General features: G+C 31.2%; 1 protein-coding gene across 5 annotated transcripts in view; it reads left to right on the forward strand.

Moving 5' to 3' along the window:
- The window catches only part of Pka-R1 (protein kinase, cAMP-dependent, regulatory subunit type 1), a 225,419-nt gene extending 203,411 nt beyond the window's left edge, over window positions 1-22,008 (forward strand). For all 5 annotated transcript variants that reach the window (XM_035355089.2, XM_035355087.2, XM_035355088.2 and 2 more), the window contains exons 6-11: window positions 998-1,057; window positions 2,529-2,589; window positions 6,482-6,603; window positions 9,434-9,515; window positions 10,829-11,024; window positions 20,268-22,008. In XM_035355089.2, the coding sequence (XP_035210980.1) occupies window positions 998-1,057; window positions 2,529-2,589; window positions 6,482-6,603; window positions 9,434-9,515; window positions 10,829-11,001 (498 nt within the window). In that variant the 3' untranslated portion in view covers window positions 11,002-11,024; window positions 20,268-22,008. The remainder of the gene's footprint in view (window positions 1-997; window positions 1,058-2,528; window positions 2,590-6,481; window positions 6,604-9,433; window positions 9,516-10,828; window positions 11,025-20,267) is intronic.
- Window positions 22,009-22,414: the final 406 nt, after the last annotated feature.

The raw sequence follows: 22,414 nt of genomic DNA on the forward strand, positions 1-22,414 counted from the left end.
CATAAGTCAGGCAGTAATTAACGTGACTTGAACAAAAATATACTCTCTGTCACAAGTGCATTATGTAGGCCAAACTGAAACTATACTGTCAATCAACCATGGCTGTGATTGATACTATTTAAGTGGAAAGTATTGTTGAGCACTTGTAACTTACATGGCACTTAATGTGTGAAAAAAGGATATAGCCTAGTGAAGACTGCATAAATTTTAGTCTGAAAGGCATATATAATAGGTAATTCAAGCTAAAAATGTCAGAATAAATATCCAATCTTTTTTCGTTCTCATCTGCCATTGATCAAGTGATCAAAGCCTGTAAGATATCTTAGGCAGAAAATGAAATTATTTACTCATAATTTTGTTGGTTGCCAGAGTAGGTTTAATTGTGAAGAACTGCCTGTAGTAGTGATACATGTAGCAAAATTGACCTTTTCAGGTCAGGAAGAGTAACATGAAAAAGTATGTCATAATTTTGCTCTGCTTTTAATCATATTTCATTTGCAGAATTGCACTAATATGCCTTTTATGGGTGTAATATTAGTATGTATTATTCCTTCATCTAATGTGAGGAATGTTCAAGTGTCTTAGTCATGATTTAATTAAGCATTTCTGATAGCCCTTCTCATAGATTGGCATCGCTAGCTCTGGACTGAGCAATCTTGTGATTTCTTCTTTTTTTCTGAATTTTGGTAAGGTCCATGGGCTTAAATACAAATCTTAAGAAGAGGTAATCGAAACTACTCTAAAGCAGGGGTATCCAACCTTTTTGTCCCTAAGAACATATTCTAAAATATCTGTTGGATGGCAGACTCCATTTACTTTTTCAAGGTAAATTTATAGTTGTATACATGCACATTTTTTGAGCATGCATTGTTTTTAAGAATTCTTAATGTAAAAGCTGTTTTTATACTTGTTTCTTTCATTTCTTGTGAATTTTATTATTGTTATTTTTATCATTATAAGCAATTTCAAAATAATTATATTCTAAAATGTGTTATAGGCCAAAACAGACTGCAAATTATGGGCTATAGATAGGGATACTTACAGAAGAATTTTGATGGTGAGTTGAAGATTTTGTCTTTTGGTGTGTTACCCAGTGTTTTGTATTTAAAGTTGAAAATTAATTAGTGTTGGTTTGTGATTGGCATATAAATGATATTCTCTAAAGAATTATCTACTTCTAATAAAAACACATTATAGTAATATATAAAAAGAAAACTTTATTAAAGAAAATTAGTCATAAGAAACCTTACCACATTCTACAAAACCATAACACACTCTCTAGATGCCAGATTATTTTTAACTCATTCTTTTACAATTTAACTTAAAATTATATTTTATAAACAAATACTATCAATTCCCACCTTATTTGTGTTTAAAGATATAATTTTAATTAGTTGGTCATGTACATACTTTAATAGTTCATCTTTCAATTTCACCCTAGGTAGATATTTAGTTAAAATATCTGCTTTTTGATTTTGTGAACTCATAAAATAAGGTATGATTTGATTCTTTTCGTATTCATCTTTTTCAAATAAATATTTTTGATTAATGTGCCTTGAACTTATTTTATTTTGGTTTTTTTATCCAATCTATTAATGCTTGACAGTCTGTTTTAATTTCTATTGGTTTGTCAATTAGATCATTTTGTTCCAGTTCTTCAAGTAAAAAGATGTACCATTTAACTTCACATGCACATTCACAGAATGCTAAAAGTTCAGCTTCCATTATAGATAGAGCAACTATTCTTTGTTTATTTTTTTCCTTCTGTTTCTTTTAAAGCTTGTCTGATTGAAGCTATATCCTTCTCTTTATTGCTTTTAATGATTTTAACATCAAATTCCCCTCTAAGTCCTAATATGAAGTAAATTAATTCTTTATCTCGTATTTCATCTCCAACTTGAATACTTTTACTTTTAAAATTACAGCTTTATTCATATAATCATCTACAGATTCATTTTGACTCATTTTCAGTTGAGCTAATTCTATTCTACATTTTATTTAAATATCTTCTGTTCTTGCCGCCATTTCTTTTTTTAATTTTTTTTTTATTTTATTCTCCTCCCATAACTTCTTTGCGTTCTTTACATTCGCATATTTTAACGCTTGTGGAGCTGTCATAGTTTGATTCATTACATTTCTTGCTATCGCGTTATTATCATCCCATATTTCCCAAGTTTTCATTTCACTTTCGAAATTAACATCATCTTTTTTATATGGTTCTGGTGGTTCATCAGCTTCTATCACACTTCTCTATATTTTCAAACTTCTTAGTGTACTTTTGACTCTGTTTGCCCATATAAGGTAATTATCATCAGTTAATTTTTCTATGTGACTCAGATTTATCATATTATATGCCATATTTTCTAATTTATATTCACTAATTATAAACAAGACTTATTTAATTCTTAGCGAAATTAGCTATCTTGTTAAGCCTAAACAGCATCAATGTTCTATATGAAAGTTCATCAACAATTAGTTATGCTTAACAGTTACTTCCACACATTTTTTTTTTTTAATTTATTTTGCAGGGAAGTACAATAAGAAAGAGAAAAATGTACCAAGAATTCCTGAGCAAGGTTTCTGTATTAGGTAATATAATTTTTACATTTAAGTAGGAAATTGCACTCTACTCACGAGAACAAAATTTAAATTTGTAGCTTACCCATATGTTTCAGGCAAAATGTTTGGTGCTTACGTATTAATACAACTCTGCTGCAACTTGATGCTATTTTATGGGAAGAAAGAATGAGTGCTTAAAAAAAAAATAAATAAATAAATAAATAAATAAACCCTCCCTTCCCATAATGCACATTTTAAATATTTAACACAAAAACTGATTAATAATTCTACTTCCAAGCAGAGTTTTTCTTTTGTTTCAGAAGAAATTTCATATCTGCTTCTTTTAAGAATAGATTCAGAGAAATTGTTTTAATTCTGCACAATCTAAAAAATTGCATAAGAAAAAACTTATTACAATTGTAATACTGCAGAAAATTTTATAACTTCGTGTAATGGAGTTGTAAAATATACCTTCTGTTTCAGCAGCAACTGAGAATTCTATTTTTCAGTTTTATAAGTCTACTTGCACTGAAGCATGCATTGCAAAGACTTTCTGCCCTTACCATTTATCCCCCCCCCCCGGATTTAAAAAAGTAGTTTGGATATGAAAAAGAAACTCTATGTGTATTATGTCTGAGAAGCCTAGGGAAAGCTTTTGTTAATTTTTTCAGCCTGTTTCTACACTTTAAGACAAAAGAGTAAAGAAAAATAAAGGTGATCTGAATGGAGAGAAATTTTATAGTATAGGATATCTGGAAAGTTCTGCGTAGTATGAAATGGAAGCACATTTTCTTTTAATAATTTTGTTATTGCTGATAAGGAGTGACCTTGTCAAAGGTATGTTTAAATATGGTCTTTTATGTTTGCGAAGCAGAGTTTTACCATGTGTTGTGGCATGATTTTTTTTTTAGGTGAGTGCTAAGAATAGAGAATCTAAAAGTTCATTTTTGTTTTATTATGATCCTTAAAAAAAAAAAGGTGAGGCTGCTCATAAAATTTGCTATATATGAACTTAACCCATTAACCGCCAAAACTACAAGGAATGGTTCTTTTCTTATGAAAATAATAGCAAATATTAAGCATTTATAACATAAATTTACATTGAAAATAAAAAAAAATGCTCTTACCTGTGGAAAACGTGAGTGTTGCATTCGCGCAACATCAGCGGAATAAGACTACAGATGTTTCGTGGGTGCGATTGTACTCGTGTGATGTTTCTTTTGATTGGAGTGCAGGATTACTTTTCAGGTGTATAACGTTTTATAAATCTACAAATCACTTTACTTGTAATTAATTTAATATTAAAATATACATTGTATTTCTTTTACAAATACAGATTATTTCAGTTGAAAGATTCAAGCATGAAAAACTTGATTACAATCATGATGTAAAGCTACATTACATACTTTGCATCCATAAACAGTGTGGCTGTGGTCTCTACAACATTTTGTTATCAACGAACTTTACGATAAAATGTCTACCATCTCCATGCAGTGGTTTTTGAATGCTGAATTTACTAGGTCTTCCTGTTGCTGATCTATTTCTGGCTGATTCTACACTCTCAATAGGAGTTTGCAAAAGGAATAATGCATTCTCGCATCTGGAATCTAAAAGAGACTTTATATTTCCAGTAGTAAAAAGTGGTGATATTTAGTAAGTTTAGATACGGTCTCACCTCATATAATTTAGCAGTATTGTCAATTTGACCATTGTCTAATGCAAATTCTGCTTCAGATTCTCGTACAACAGGAACAGAAATGTCCTTATTAAAAGACCAATACATTTTTCCTTGAGGTAAAGAATGATATCCTGTAAGCAATAATATTCCAATAAATCTTCTCATATAGGCTTCAGATGCAATAAATTTTGGGCGCCACCCCCCCCCCGAGGGTATATATTTTTCTCTTCGACGAGAAGAGAGTAAATATTTAAATCAAAACGAAAATCTGTGCACTAGTTTTATCTTGTATTTTGACTTCTATAATTTCTCTTCTATCTCTTTCTTCATGTTCTTCCTAAGACATAACTAACAGTTCTTTTTTATATCCACTTCAAGGTTTCAGTCTTCTGCTTTTTAAACTTTTTAGTATGACTATTAACTTCTTTTAAAAGGCTGAAACTTACTTCTTACGTGAATTTCAACATCCCCAGCAGTATCATTTGGTAAAATATCATTATCATTCTTTAAAACATAGCCATTCCTTTCTTCTTCATCGCTAGCTTCTGCAATTTCTGGGGGAACAACAATATCAGTTTCATTCTGGTCATTATTAACATTATCATCATCTGTTTCTTCATCAAAAAATCTTTGAAGGGCTTCCTCTAATGTAAGATACCTCGTTCTAGGCATTTTTGAACAACCAGAACACCGAAAGGAATGAGTGAAAAAGGAGATTGACTACTATTGACTCAGCGCAACACCTGTTTTCCCTCCCTTCCCAACACAAATATAAACATCTGACTGATGTAATGTTCTGATAAATGGTGAACTTGACTGAAAATAGATCACTCATAAAGAGGGTGATTCTTTCGTTAAATATTTTCAGCAAAAATACCCAATCAAAATTTTGCTTAAAGTATGAGATTTAATTATTATACACAAAATGATTGTTGAAGGCAAATATTTTTTTCCAGAAGTAATCTTCATAATATTCTCTACACAAAATCATCTGCTGGTATAAAATATCTTAGGTAGTTATATTTATATATGCATTTATTTTGACCGTTGCGTCAACGCAACACCAGCGGCTAATGGGTTAAGTGTTGGTGACCTAGTTTGAAAGTGGTTTGATAAGTTTAATCTCGAAATTTCAGTTTCAAAGGTACTCTAGGTGACCATACTGTGTAAACACTGACCTCTTAAAAGAAGCTATCATTGAAAATACATGTTGTACAGTTCAGAAACTGTCAGATGGACTAAACATTCAGTACATGGTCGAGAAGGGAATAGATACTATGTAATAATTTCGCAAGAAATATGGTCATGGGAATGCCAAAAGAACCTTCTTTGGTAACATTGAGAGGGCTGCTGCATCTGAAGTCTTTAAAAAATTCTCTGAATAGCAGCTAGTTCACTTCTTTGGAGACTATCAAATAGCACCTCAGTAACTTCTTTGCAAATAAACCTAATGACTTCTTAAAAAAGGAATTTTCCAGTTGCTGGAAAGATAGCAAAAGGGCAGAACAAAAGGGTGCTTGTGCAATTCAGTAAAATGTTCATGTTTTTGGACTACTTCATTTATCATAAAAAAAACCATAGACGACCCAGTGCATAGGGGAGAAGTAGGATTTTAGAGGAATTGCATGTTTTATTCAAAGATAAAGGCTTTGGTCCACCTCTGACTCATGCAAGCTGATTTCTGGCTTGCCAGTGACAGAGTTTAAAGATCCTGCAGGATTTTTAGCTTTGTTATCAAATTCTTTATGCATATGTGGATCCGAGAAATCACTTATAATGTTTACTCAGATTCTAGAACCAAAATTTCTCTAGCCAAAAACAAAATTTTATCTTAACCACACTGGTGGGTATTTGGTTCTACCTATTCTTATCAATAAGCCAGCTTTTATCATTATTAATGATTGAAATAATTCAGGATTTTGATATCCCTTTCAATTAGAGCCTTATTACTTGTCATTTCCCATGCTTTGAATTCATAATAGCAGATATTAGCTGCATAAATTCAAACACATTTGTGGAGGTATTTTATTTTTAAAAAAAGTCGTGGTGATGCATAATGATAATTATTTTGGTAGAACTGCTTAACTAATAGAAAAAAAAATTCAGTGCTATAATATTAGAATTACACTTTTTAGATGAGTTTTATAGAAACGTTCTAGGCCCTGTGAAATTGTAGATAATTTTTATACCTCCAAAATTGTGTTTTTCTAAGCGAATGTTTATTATTTTATTGTGCTTTTTCAGAAAGCTTGGATGAGTGGGAAAGATTAACAGTTGCTGATGCTTTAGAGCCAATGCAGTTTAATGATGGTGATGTTATAGTTGAACAAGGGCAACCAGGAGATGATTTCTTTATAATTGAAGATGTAAGTGCACTTTTTCTTTTAATTGTTCAAGAGCCTTTTTAATATTAGTTGCTATCATAAGTTTTTAAGATAAAATTTTAGGATTGTATTATTTTTTCTTGTATTTACATGCTTGCACTTTATTTACTTATGTTTTCTTAATTTAATAAAATTGCAAATTAGTTTGCTGCAATAATTAATCAATTTATTTTGTTTGCAATTAAATTTGCATAATTTAAAATTTTAATTTCCTTTATATTAATGAGATTATAATATGGTATTCATTGAATTCATATATTATTGTAGGAACTGAGAAAAAAACTAAATAATTGGCTTAACATATAAATCAGAATCATATATAATTTGAATATATGTAGAGTTATTAGGAATGCTTTCATAGATTTGGCAACAAGAATTAAAATTTAAAACTAGATGTAAGACGTCAGCAGTTTTATATATTTGTTTTAAATAAGCATGCCACCATTTGGTATCATGCAAAATATATACTGCATATGAAGTTTAATAATATTAAGGAATATAAATTCAATGGAATTGTTAGGTTTAAAGTTTAATATGTGGAATATCTAAGAAGTGCCTTGTTATATCTTTCTTTTTTCTTTGCTAACGTTCTCAGAGCTCAGGAATTTTAAAGTGGCCATGGGAAAAGGATAGTTTTCCAGCAGATATTTTGGGAGAAAGTAAATCTGATCAGTGTTTCCAACAGAAGAGCAAAGTAGAGGGACTAAAACTAGAACCTGTGGGGTTTTTTTTGGGGGGGTGTGAAAATTCGGCTCCTAATTTCTTCAACCACCAAGAGAAGCATGAATGAGTTAGTATACAAGTGGCTTTTTTATGAGCGTAGGAATGAGTACATCAGTTACATTCTGATATGCACAGATGGTTAAAAATCTGCTGGTCATGTGAGAGTATAATTTGTGATTGGAGGTCATAGAGGGACGATGGTTGTGCAATGCTTTTTCTATCTTTAATGCTGAAGTAATGGCAGTGTATTATACTCTTAAATTTTTATCTTAACCAGGAAAAGTTTATAATTTATATTGTCTGAGTCATTGTGCTAAAAGCTTCTCAAAGTTTCTCTGAATCCCAGAATCTGATGGTGGCAGAAGTCCTACGACTGTTTCCAGACTTAGTGAGCCATGAGTACCAGATCTTTTACTGCTGGGTTCCTGGACATGTAGGGTTAAAAAATAACGAGCTGTCAGACATCTCGGCAAAGTTTGCCTTAGGACTGTACAGTCATCTCGTTCATTCTTTTGAGATATTAAAGTGATTAATTATCAAGAGTAAAAGCCTGAGTGTGTATGGCAGTCACACTGGAAGTTACAAATGAATAATAAACTGAGAAGCACAATGCCCTGAATTGAATATTCGAAATCAAAGAATAATTGGAAGGTAGTCATTTTAACTCATCCGAGAACTAGTCACTCCCGAGTTGTGCACAATTATTTCTTAAAAGTGGATAGTGAAGCAGTATGTTCAAGCTGTAATGTTATTGTGTCGTCGCGTTTTGATGTATTCTGGTAGGAAATATTTCACTTGTTCCTATATGTCTTCACTTTTTAATTGGAAAAAATATTAATCTATTTATTCAGTTTCTTAAATTGAAATAATAAATCCATTCCAAAAATGTGATATAGCATATTATAGGTGCTGCAGTTAACCCTTGATTAAAAACAAAAATCCTGTATTTTATAAGATTTGAAAAAAAAAAATTAATGTAGTTTAAGGTTCTGCTTTGCTCTGCATATTCTGTATGCTCAACAGAGGCTGAGTGGCAAAGTTGCTAAACAGTAGTAGTTCGACCTGGGTTCAAATCCCGCTGATTGAGCTGGTTGCATGGGCTATTTTCATCATGTGTAACATAGATGTGAGGCAATTTACCTTAGACAGTTTTCCCCTTAGTCAGATAGCCCTAACATGCTTTGCCAAAAGCAGTTAACCTAACTTGCATATATTTCCTTTCTTTCATTCATTTGAATACCTTGAGAACATTCTCAGATATTCAAATTTAATTTGATAACAATGTGTCTTCAGTTGTGTATATTTATAATATGCAATATGATGCGTTAAATGGCCATTTGCATTCTTATTGGATGAAACATGTCCTTATTTATAAGTTTTTTAAAATAATATGATAATTTTGTTCTAGTAAATAAATGGAAATTGCCAAAAACATTATTAAATAATCATTGTAAGGGAGCATGGCCTACCTCAAAGTGTTCGGGGGGGGTAATTACATGTGGTCGGTGTGTCATTCAAAGTTCATATACAACATTTATTGCGATGAAAAACACAATACAATATTATATGGAACGGTTACAAGGATTAACTTACACCTTTTTTCAGTGCGATGATAGGACCATCTATCTACTACAGGCAGGACGCTTTGTAAGATCTTCAGCTATCATAATGATTCCCTTCAATTAGTATTTAACATGAATTTTCATGAAATATCATCAAACATATCTCCAATTTATTAAACTCTGTAGCTTCTAATTGAACTGTCTACATGCGATAAAAGGTACAGTTTACTCATGAAATTTAATATAATTTAACATTGAATGGCAATTAAGAACCTGTCTGGCCTACCAATAGCTCAGTGGTGAACACTGGTTGTTAGATCATCCCAGCAAAATACTAACAGTAGTATATTGAAGATTAATAACATTTATAATGCAATGTAGGCATTCTGAAAATGGCCATAGAATAGTCTAAAGATCTTTTAAAGACAATTAAATTTGTGATAATTTTTAGTAAAAAATTTCTTGGTTTACTTTTTATTGGTCTGAATTTTTATCTGCAGTATTCATGTAGATCATTTTTTTAATAGGGTACAGCAGTAGTTCTGCAGCGCAGATCTGAGTCTGAACCTCAAGTTGAAGTAGGACATTTAGGGCCTTCTGATTATTTTGGTTAGTATTTTGTGCATTGTTAGGCCAGTTTAGAAGTTTTATTAGTCTGAATTTTTATGTGTGTAAATATTTTTATAAAAAAATTGTTATTTAGCAAAGTACAAAGAAGTAAAATATATTAAAATTTCAACATTATGAAAAGGTCTTGCATTTGTATGAACTAATTTTGTAAACTACAATTAATAGTTATTAATAAAGCTTCACAGTTGTAATTAAGAGAATTTTATAATTCTGATATATACAATGCTACATACTATAAAGTTTGCTCTGAATAACTGATATTGTGTGAAAATTCCAATCTGTTACTGTTTTCGTTTATATCTGCTTTTAACAGGTTACCTGTTTTATTTTCAGAGTATTAGTAGCTTTTCATTAGTTTGTTAATTTTAAATAATGCATATATTTATTAGCGTGTAATTTTGTTCAAAAGAGTTGTTTGAAGATTAATAATAATAAATGCATAATATTCCAAAAAATAAAGGGATGGTAAAATATTGTAGATATGTAGAATGACATATAAAGTATGTAGGATTTAAAATGTTATTCTAAATTACTACAGAAATAATACGCTTTTATGCAAAATTTTGTTTGATATAAAGTTTAAGATGATTAAGTTGGTGACAGAAAAGTAATTGTTTTTATTAACTCCAGTTATTAAGTTCTGGAATAAGTGGTTAAGTATAAAAATTTTTATACGGTTTTTCTTTGAAATAAAATGCCCATTATGTGTGTAGAAATTGCCAAAGTTTTTAAATGTGCCAAACTCTGACAACCATGTACGTAAACCCTTCTTGCCGCAACCATGCTCATAACATTCCTTCAGTCAAACAATGCCACCATTTTCATGTGTGTTCTTTTTTGTTGTATTTCAAGTTCCAATGGTTTTCATAAACAAATCATGATACTTTTTGGCCTTAGTTTTTAAAATATGAGCTTTTGGAATTTGCGAGCAATGGAAGGAACTGCAATAAAATTTCTGCAGGAACACTGAATTTTGCTGAAAGTTTTTTTAAAGTATGTAATGTAGGTACAGCGAGGAAATCTGTTTCCTAGATAGCTGCTTTTGTTGAAATTTGCACGTTATATTTTTTTATATATCCTGTAATCCTTATTTAATAATTAAAATTTGTATTTTAAATTGCTAAAGTATGTTTTCTTTTCATATGTTAATAATGTTTACTGGCTTACGATAAACATCCAATAGTGTAGAAATCTTTGTCTCAAATTCATAAACAATAATATTTTTTTTTCCACAGGTACATATATTTTATTTAAATTTTGTACTTTTTAATGAAGAAAATGTTTTGTTACAGGGGAAATAGCTCTGCTATTAGATCGTCCCAGGGCAGCTACAGTAAAAGCTAAAGGTCCGCTCAAATGCATCAAGCTCGATCGAGCTCGATTTGAACGCATTTTGGGTCCCTGTGCAGATATTCTGAAGCGAAACATGACTCATTACAATAGCCTCATTTCATTATCTGTGTAGTTTTTATTCAGCCAAAGGTTCAGGTAATAATCTTCGGACATCTAGTTATAAAATGTTTTATATATATATATAATGGATGGAATTGAGTAATATTAAAGATTATGTTTTTAGTTGAAAACTTTTTTTATGGCTTGCTTAGCAAAAAAATTATGAAATAATTTTAAAAGTATTTTCTAATTTTGATCTTTAATATTTGTTGTTTGAATTATCACTTTATGGGTATTTTTTTCTGTTCATTTTGATGATAAGCATACTGTGAAACTTTCTATTGTTAATCAGGAAGGAGAGAGCAGATTTCCACCCTGATATGTCTTAACCCTTTCGCGACTTTTTTTAATAACAGAACAATTTTGATAACATAAACTATGAGTAGGACACACTAGAATGCTAAAACTAAGATGTTATATTTTTAGAAAATTTTTGAACACTGATTTAGGACCAGGACATATATGTCCTATCAGTCCTGACCACTGGGACATATGTGTCCCAGTAGTCTTCAATGAGTAATTTTGTAAAGAAAACCAATGATTTTCTAGTCATAAAAATTTAATTATGAATGGTATGGTTTGAAACAATCAATGCACAATGGAACATTACACATCGTATTTTAGTGCGTGATTCCTTCTTTTGTTGTGCATATTTACGGCAATGCTGTCGTGTTTTTGTTGTTATTGGCAGATGGTTACCAACATTGAGTAAGCATCGGAATGTTTTGGATGGGCGTCCAGTTCCTCTACGGCTTTGATACTGTGCGTTGAGCCACCAAGGCTTCTGCAAGAGGCACAATGAAATCAAGAAGTGGGGTTTTTCTATATTTGAGTTTGCAGTACGTAATCCATGAGTTGACCACTGCACTCATCAATAGGTAAAAAATACTTTTTTCCACCACTTGCAAGATTTTCAATTCATTTACCATTTGATCTGCAAGGTCTACACCTCCCATGATTTTGTTGTAAAATTCGATTGCCACAGGGCACTCAAGTTCTTTGCTTCCATCTTTCATGGTGTGATATACTTTTATGTATTTAGCTTCGTGGCAATTACTGAGCATCATCACTTCCTTTGAATCAAGCCACCACATTGCTCCATTTTTAGTTACGAGAAACTCAGCCTCACCCCTTTTGCTTAGATTTGTTGCAAAATTAGGAATATCTTTACGAGTCTTGATGCACATACCAACAGCAGGAAATTTCAGGGTTTCCATCAGGTGCACGCTTGTAAAAAAAAATCGGTCAAATGCAAGCATAACGTCTTTACCTCGGATTGTCTCCGTTAGCTTTGATACTACCCGTTCCCTGAGTGTGCCTTGAGCTTCACCCGTTTCTTTTCCGAAAGAAATGTTCGTGTCATATACATATCCTGTTTTTGATTTGATTGCTGCCAAATTTTTATCCCTCTTTTCACAGGTTTCATCGGCATATATTGTTTGAGGGATGAATGTCCCTTGAATTTCGCCACTGATTCATCAATAGATTGATATGAGCTTTTGCTTCGGCACGGTTTGAAGGTTTGTTTCAGGAACAAAACAACCTCGTCAATATAATATGTTTTACTTGCATTTTCTGGTTCAGCAAAATATAATTTTGACAACAACCTTTTACATCTATCTGTCTCTTGAAATAGCATTTTTTTTTTTTTTTTTTTTTTGTTCCCCTACGTTTCCCAAATAAGGATTAAATAACCAATAATGAGAGAATTTTGTCACCCTATTGTAAGACATGACAAAAATGCATCCAAGGACAAGCATAATTTCAGAGGGGGTCTGTAGGGTGAATTGTTTGTCCTAACTTTTTGAGTCATTGGTTTGTGTATTGAGAGATCCAAATCATAAGACTTTTTGGAAATATCTTGATAAACACGTTCAATTTGGTAGCTGAATGATTTAATTTGAATAACAAACTAGGCGATGACTCTGCTGGAATTGTCATTCGAGGTTGGAAAGTTGAATCTGCATGAAACCATAAGATTGGTTTGCAGCCTAAAGCATTAGCTGATAGTATTTCATCAACTGATGTAAGTGATACCGTATCAGTATCACTCAAAGCATCTGTGTTCTTTGTATTTTGGGGAATGGTCTTATGATCGATATTCATTTCGCACTTGTCTGAATCGGATGAGTACTGCAAATTGTGTGCTGGATCTTGAAAATCAGGATCATCTATTTCATCATCCAAATCAATATCTTCGTCATCTGACTCTTCTAAAAAATTTTTTATTTCTTCATTTGTAAGTCCCCAGCATCCAGTCATTTTAGATTGAATTAATTTGTGCCTAAATTAAAAATAATAAGCAAGTATTTCAAAAGTAACCAAAAAATATAATATCTCGAGAAATGATCATATAAGACTGTTGGGACAATGCGTTCCCACTATCCAAGACGAGAGGGACACATATGTCCCGATAATAAAAACTGAAGTAAAACTTTGCCACTTTTCAGTGTATTAGAGGTAATCCGCTTCGTAAGTAACTTATCTGGCCTTAGATTTATGGATCAATCAAAATTTAATCGAAAACAGGCGGTATTTTCCAAAACTAAACTATTTACATTCGTAGAGTATGGAATGAGCTGCTACAACATGGGAAATGCATTATGTACGGTAGTGCCATCTATGTTCTGTGAATGAAAATATCTTCAAAATATTAGCAGGACTGGTGGGAAAGTCTCCCATTAGACAGAGAAACGTTTCTATCCCAAAAGCATTTTTTTAATTTGCTTGGGACGTATGTGTCCCATTAGGCACAAAAGGGTTAAGTTTTCCAGTAATCTTATAATGTAATTTTGGTTATTGGCCATTTTTAATCTCTTTATTTTTCAGTTTGAATGGAAGAAAAATATTGCAATATGTTCTAAATTTATGAAGCTCAGAATTTCGTTTTTTAATTAATAAAATACTAATACTTCATTGAATAAAATAGTAGCGTTTCTTAATTTATCAGATTTGGTATTTATTGGGAATATAGTAGTGCCATTGTATCCATAAGTAATTTATTCCAGATTAATTAGAAAATGCTGTTGTATGATATACTATTATTCATGTAGTGTATGCAAAGTAATAAATGTTTTAAATAAAATAAAATATACATTGCAATTTAGAAATTGCACATTTAACTTTCCATACAAATAGATTTACTTTGCACTGTATTGTGCACAAGAAAATAATGAATTTCTACTTTTCTAGCTTTTGCCTAATCCTCTAGAGCAGAGGTTCTCAACCAGTGGTATGCAAAGAAATAAAATATTTTTAACTATTAAATTCAAACATTATATACAACAACATCCTGTTCAAGTTTTTTCTCTTAATACTCGTAAATTTATACTATCTGAGCTTTAATTAAGACACAATAACACGCCGAATAAATATTAATTCAGAAGTCAAACAACAAAAATCAGCATTAAATTACAAAATTTTCACAGGACTAGTTTCGATGGTTTTACCGAACCATCATCTTCAGCTGCAAAACCGCAAATGAACAAGATAGGAAATAATATTTAGATAAGAAAGCCTGGACAAGAATAAGCAAGTGGCGCCATCTGTTGGCGAAACCAGAACTAAAACATAATTTCTCTAAAAGCCGAAGGCAAATTTGGATTGGAATTAGGATCGTTAACTAAAACAGAAAGATTTTTATGAATGTGAAATGCCTCTAGAAAATCCAGTTCTCCAATGGAAGATGTTTTTTGAATAATTTTGGCAGCAGAAAAATTGAAAGTGTGATTTTCGGACCAACAATGTTGAGCAACAGAAGACTTCTGTGTTTCCTTTTTTCTAACATATGCCTCATGTTCTTTGACGCGAAATTTTAAGGCTCTCTTAGTTTGGCCAATGTAAATTAAACCGCACTGGCAAGGAATCCTATAAATACCCCAGGAATTCATATCCGGAATGGGGTCCTTGAGTATAGAAGTTGGAATTTTATTGATGGGAGAGTAAACAACCCGAAAGTTAAATTTCTGCAAAATATGTGCAACTTTATAGCTAATTGATGGAAAGAAGGGAATGACAACAGAATTTTTATAATCTCCTAAAATAAGAGTGTGGCTTTTAGTGTGTTGAGATGAGAATTTTTTAACTGCTTGATTAATAATGTTGGGTGAAAAGCCCCTGTCAATAGCTATTGCTTTTAAATAATTTAGTTCTTCATCAAGGGCTAGTTTGGAGGAGCAAACTTGAAGAGCACGGGAAACATAGGAATAAAATGAAGCTAACTTTTGTTTAGTCGGATGACATGACTTAAAGTGTGGTGGAAGGCAAACCGATGAAGGTTTACGGTAAACTGTAGTACTGAAGTTGGATGTGTTACGTGTGACCAGAATGTCGAGAAACGGAAGAGAATTGCAAGTCTCAAGTTCAAAAGTGAACTGAATAGCAGGATCAATAGAATTCATTGTTGAAAGAACTCTATTTAAATCATCTTTATTACCTTCAAACAGGGTAAAAGTATCGTCTACGTAGCGGAACCATGCCGGGAATTTTAAAGTTTCAAACAATTTTGATTCATAATAATGCATGTAGATATCAGCCAGGATGGGACTGAGGGGGCTTCCCATGGCTAATCCCTCAGTTTGCTTGTAATATTTATTTTGGAAAACAAAATGTGTTTCCTATCTTGTTCATTTGCGGTTTTGCAGCTGAAGATGATGGTTCGGTAAAACCATCGAAACTAGTCCTGTGAAAATTTTGTAATTTAACGCTGATTTTTGTTGTTTGACTTCTGAATTAATATCTGAGCTTTGTTAAAGGTAACAGCCACTCATTAGTAAAATAATTCATTTTTATTTTCAAAAATGTTCTTTTAGCCATAGACCTAACAAAATTTGTCATAATTTATGTTTTTAAAAGGAGTAATAGAAATATATGTTGTATTTAATAAGAAATAAAATTAAGTTGCTATGAATAGTATCTCATTAATTCTCTTAGAGTTGATCACTTTATTAGACAGGTGTGTACTTTATGTCATAACTATTTCTGGGCTCACATTGCTCTATTTTTAATTAGTCATTTTTTTACATCGATTTGCTGAAATTATAACTAAATTTTTCATTTTAAAAGGTTGGAAATTTCTAAAGTTTAAAATTCAAAGGTTGAAAAGTTCTAAAGTTAGAAAAATGGTTTCACTTACCTTTTTCCCTTCAAAAGTATCAAAGATTCAGAAGGAGCTTAGGCACAGCAGGTGTTTAATAAGTTATTTATCATTTGGATTTACTTGGAATGAAGATAAAATGGATCCTCAACCTCAATGTTTTGTTTGTGGTGAACTGTTTATCAAATCAAAGTATGAAACCAGTTGGATGAAAGTAGTGATATAACGAACTTTGTTCAGTTAAGGTACACATGTTTTGAAAATGATAAATTGTCAAATAGTATTTATTTTGTGAATCTCTTCATGATAGAACAATTGCAAATGAAATTTTTAAAGTAATTTATAATTTTATATCTGAGAATGATATCCCTTGGAATAAGTGCATTGCTGTATGCACTAATGGAGGTCGGGCTTTAACAGGAAAATTTTCAGGTGTTATTACTCAAATAAAGAAAGTCGCACCTGAAACTAAATTTACTCAATGCTCCATTCATCATGAAGCTTTAATATCCAAAACAATCCCCAAAAACCTAAAAGTCATTTCTAATCAAGCTGGGAAAATTGTTAGTTTTATTAAAAGCCGAGCTTTAAATTCAAGGATATTTAAGATTTTATGCCAGTAGATGGGCAGTAAACATGAAACGCTTTTGTTACATTTCGAAATAATGTGGCTATCCAGAGACAAAAACTAAACTTTGATCAGAAACTAAAATTTTCTTCCATGATTCAAAATTTTAATCCAAAATTGTTTATTTAGTGAATTACAGTTGACGCGTTTAGCATATTTAGCTGATATTTTTAGAAAGTTAAATGAATTAAATTTAGGATTACGAGAACAAAGTGTAAAATTTGTTTAGCATTAAAGATAAAATCAATGCAATGATAAAAATACTGGAGCTAATAAGCAAAGAATTGGTTTATAATATTTTAAGCTTTTTTAGCACTTTTAAAAAGTTTTCAAACCGAAAATAATTTAAAAACAAAGAATAATTGTCTGATATTAAAAATTATTGTTTCTCATTGATAAATAATTTCAACGTGTCTTTTTCCAAGGATTATGGAAAAGGAAATTGGATTAGAAATCCATTTTGTTAAAATGTGCCTGAAAATTTATCTCATGAGGAAAAACAGCAACTGTTAGAAATTTTCTGTGATCAAATTCTAGCTAAAGATTTCAAAAACGACACAGTTTTTAACTTTTGGCTGAACCACAAAAAAAAAAAAAGAATTTAAAGGCATTTCAAATAAAGCTATTACATTTTTATTGCTTTTTTGTGCAACCTATTTGTGTGAATGAGGATTTTCTTCCATGTTATATATTTGAAAAATAAATACAGTATGGAATTAAAAGTGGATCTTAATTTGCAGCTAAAACTAAGTGAAATAAGACCAGACATAAAGAAATTGATCTCTTTTAAACAGGCCCAAATTTCACACTAAATTTTAGAACTAAAGTATTATAACTTAAATTTTGATAATTAAAATAGTAACCAATTTTTAATCTTATAATTTTTATATGTGCATGAGTTCCTTTACTTTCGCGATTGTCTTGTCGGCAATTGATGGCCTCCCGCTCCTTTCTTCGTCATGAATTTCAGTACGACCGGCTGTAAACTCTCTACACCACTTGCAAACGTTTTTGACATCCATGCACGACTGTCCATACGCTTCCGTCAATAGGCAGTGAATTTCAACCGGTATAACGCCTTTTGCGTTCAGAAATCGAATCACTGCGCGCACTTCGCACTTGGCGGTAACGTTTATCGGGAGCTTCGTTTCGAATGGCTGCCAACCCAAGACTGAGCGTCCGAGCGAAGCGCCTGTGTGCTTATGTGGTAGCGGAAAAGGCACCACTCACAGCAGTGTTGCCAACAACCATATTAAAACTTTCTCTACGTCCCCAAAAAATAGGAGACCTTTCTTTTGGGATTGCCCTCGTAAATAACTTAAATAATACATTTCAGAAGAATTTACACAAAATATATGCTGTAAAATGATCTTCCAAAATCCAAGTGAAAATTTTAAATATGAATTTGCCTTCAGTTTTTGATAGTTTTATAGAATACAAGAAAATATAGAAGCAACATAAAACTACTGTTTATCATCTGTCGGCACCAATGAATAGTTTCAGTGCCAGTTGATAATTTTCCTAAATTCAAAAATGTGCCACATCTTGAAAAAAATACTTACGGTTATATATTGAAAAACTGTTGCATTAAATAAAAATTTTGATCTTGTAATAAAGGTATTAATTTTTGCGGCTAGAATTTAAGTGGCTGAAAAATCTTTGGTAATAAGCTAAAACTATAAATTTTCATTTCTTATTTTTACATTTGCATTAGTTTTCTTTAGTAGTTATCAATCTTGATTTAAAAGGAGCAGATGCAAAGATGAACTTGTATATAATAATTATTTTCTCTAGAAGCCATGAATTGATGTTTCTCAAAATAAAATCTTTAAGTGTATATTCCTTTTATGTGAGCTATCCAATATCACTAGTGTAAATCATAGGCCGCCAAATTATACTACTTCCCGTAATATTTAATTTTGTTTTTAACAATAAAATGTCTACCCTGCTTAATGTTAACGGTTTCAAGTGATGACTAAATCATATTCTTTCATCAAAATATTACAAAACAACAGCATGTTGCTTTGAAGCCTTCTTGTATATTTATGCTCATGGTAGGGATTGGCATGGGAAATATTTATAGACCAAAGTCCGAGATTCCAATATCCAGAATGATCTAAAATCTGGACCTCAAAGCCACCACCAACTTTTTTTTGGGGGGTATGCTTTACACATGTGCATTTAAATTTTCCGTCCTCATTATAAAACATGTGGAGAGTCCTGATTCTTAATCTCACTTTAGCACTAAATAAAGTACCTCATTATTGAAGAAATAATCATTTTAGCATAAATTTGTGCGATCAATAATTTGACTCCATGGCTGCGTATCTGCTTGGCATACATGTCAAACCAAAATGTTCTACGTAGAAACATTGTTGATTTTACATTGACTAATATATCCTTGATGCCAACCTGGTGAATCATTATTTATTTATCACATAATTTTCACCATATGTTTATCAACACATGACAGTTTGACTTATGACTCATGCAGGGAATGTTGACAAGAAAAAATTTAACAAAAATATCTTTTCATATGCTAAAAATAGATTTTGTTAATGAAACTCATAGACCAAAAGATTACATTTAGTGCTATTTGAATTAAGAATAACTGATTTGTTTTTTACATAAAGCCAGAACCAGCACCAGAGCTTGCATGGCCGCACCATGCGTCAGAATTTAAGGAAAAAGAGTAATTAACAGAAGTTTTTATTGCGATGACAATGCCCCAATCATCCATCAATTAACAGACAGCAAAATCTGTAGTATGGTTGTAGTTACAGAAAATATCACTACTGATGGTGAAGAAAGTGGCAGAGAGGTTATTGAGAGCGAAGAAATTTATATTGACATGTTAGTCAGAATTCTCAACCCAGCAGTTAGAGGACTTGAACTGTGTAACTTCGTAACTCAACCAGAAATTATATGTCTGTAGAATTAAGAGAAAGCATTAGCATAAAAATACAAGGCTACTTAAACAACTTATATTGAAAGGAATGTTTAATAAATTAAACATATAAATATTAAGCTTTTTTTGTTTAATTTTGATACCCTTTAAATCATAAATGCTGCATTATTTCATAAATTATGATTTCATATTTTTAATTTTATAATTTCTACCTATCATCTTACTAGATTTAAACTGATGATCTAATTAGCCGGAAAAATCCCAAATCCGGGATAGCCGAAGTTGCAATGAGTCCAGATCTCGGACTTTGTACTTTTGTATTAGCATAATAAGGCTGTTGTATTTTACCACCTTTGTGGATTTTTCAGCATGCATGAATTTTTGTCATTAAAATACCTTATTTCTTTAATTTTTAAATTTGAGTTACTATGAAATATGATCATAGAATGAATAATTGATACTGATGTTGCAAGAGAAATTGATAAATAAATCTGTATATGTTTATTTTCTACATTCATGTACTAGAAATAAATTACCTGATTAAAGATTATAAAGTTTTACATTCCTTCCCCCCCCCTTTTTTTTGCACTTTGTTAGATATTGCTTTGTAAATGTAGTGTGTTATAGATATTTATTTTTCTGTTACAGTGTATATTCAAATGGATTGTATTGCCTTTACCAAACTTCTGCATCAAATGGATTGCATACAGCACTTTTCCAGTGCTGCAGAAAGTGGTACATTCCCTTTCTTACCCCCAAGATACTGGATAATAATTATGGAAACCACTCCACACCCATGGAAAATTTTAAAAGAAAAATGTACCCAAATCAGTCAGTTTGTGCATTTAGATGGCATTGTGTGTGTACTTTTTCCTAGTGAGTGTCTTATACAGTGGATTCCAGGTTGTGATTTGCCTCCTTTACTTTTTGTACAGCGCCTGTCATTATGTTTCCTTTGGAAGGCAGCACATAAGGCGATCGGATATCCCAGGCATTGCGTGTGGTGCATTGGGAGATAAATTTAGTGGTAATAGAAGTTGCGTCTGTAATTAACCAAAGAGAATCATAGTCGTAATTTGTTTTATTGAGCAGTTTTTTCTGATAATTCTCAGTTTCAGCTGCTCATCAACATTGTTGTAGTCATTGCACAAATGCAGCAGCATCTTGAGTTGTTGCAATTTTTGCTAACGTGTTAAAGAAAATTATATTTTATATTGGACAAAAACTACTTTCAAAAGGTACCGATATTATACTTTCCTCCACACTGCAAAACTTTGTGAAATTTTGCTGTCACATTTTTGTATTTGTCACTTTAAGCAATTCTCATTCGAGCATGGCTGAAGCCTATGCAAAAGATTATAAATATATATCATTTTTTAGAAAAACATCTCGCATTATTAAAAAAAAAATCATTTGGATATCGATACCTTTTTGAGAGACTGCTTATTTTGCAATTAAAATTTGTGTCATCAGCTTCTAGATTTTTGATAATTTTTTCAGAGTTTAATGCTCGTTGCTGTAATAAATATATTGAATTTAATAAACACCTAGATATTTTATTGCTATTTGTATATATAATGTGAGACATGTTTCTATATGAGCTCATGCATGTAATCATTTAATCTGTGTTACAGTTCTGAAGTACTTAACTTTTTTCAGATAGTAAAAAATAAAAATAACTTAAGATTTTTAAAAATATTTTTAGATTTTGGCCATGTATTAAATAAATATCTTGTACCTTGACTTCAGATTAGTAATGAAATGAATAATTAAAAGTAATACTCTTTTTTTTATTATATCTCTTCTATTGACTTCATTTAAGTATATTATGTATGTGAGAGTTTAATTTGCAATGAATGAAAAATATTATATGAAGGCAATGTAAAAATTTTGTTTTTCTGAATGGCGTAATAAACCACTGGCAGATAAGTATCGGTGACAATAAATTAATAAACAGTGAATTGCACATTATTTTTAGTTCTGCAGCATCTGAAATCGTTTGGAACTGCCACTGTATAGAGCTAATAGTTTTGCTAAATAGTGGGGCGTATTATACCAGTTTTTTAATTCTCTGACTGGTCAGTTTGTAATTTTTTAATTGAAAATTTATGAATCTGTCTTCATATTTTTAGAACAAAGTTTAATTTTATTAAAAATAGTTGTGTAATAGTAAATTTCAAACAAAATAACTTTATAGGACTATTTTCGCACTGGTGTAGCTCATGCGTAATCAAGAGCTTGGAAATAGATTTTTTAAGGAAAAAAAATTGTTATAAATTACATTAAATGTTTATTGTATTATGTTTTAGTTTTTCTTTTCCCTTTTGAAAAAGAAAAGACTGTAGTGTAAACTGAGCGAGCTTGTATGGAAATAAACATATATGCTGGAGATATTTGTATGTGTTTTTTATCTTTTGTGTTATAAGTAATCTTATATCATCTCTGAATTTTCAGTAAATTATTGGTTACTAAAATCTGTAATTTAAGGTATCAAGGCATACAGTATATTTTGCAAATTCATTTGCTGCATTAAAATAGAACTGGAGAGGCATTGTAAATTTTTCATCAGTACCATTAAATTAATTTCTGAAAATAGACTTAAGGAGCAATTCATCCGTAATTTAGATTTTCTCTGAACCACTACAGTAACATTAAATTTCAGCATAGAATACTGAACTATTAAATCCTGAAGCTTCAATTCCATTTTATCACTATATTCTGTATAATCACGATGAATAATGATGTCACCACCAAAAAAATTACTCGTGGCTGTCCTCAGGGTTCGTGCTGTGGAA

This window comes from Stegodyphus dumicola, chromosome 10 (genome assembly GCF_044657685.1).
Source record: "Stegodyphus dumicola isolate Sdum_Otavi_A_Nest chromosome 10, ASM4465768v1".
Lineage (NCBI taxonomy): Eukaryota > Metazoa > Arthropoda > Arachnida > Araneae > Eresidae > Stegodyphus > Stegodyphus dumicola.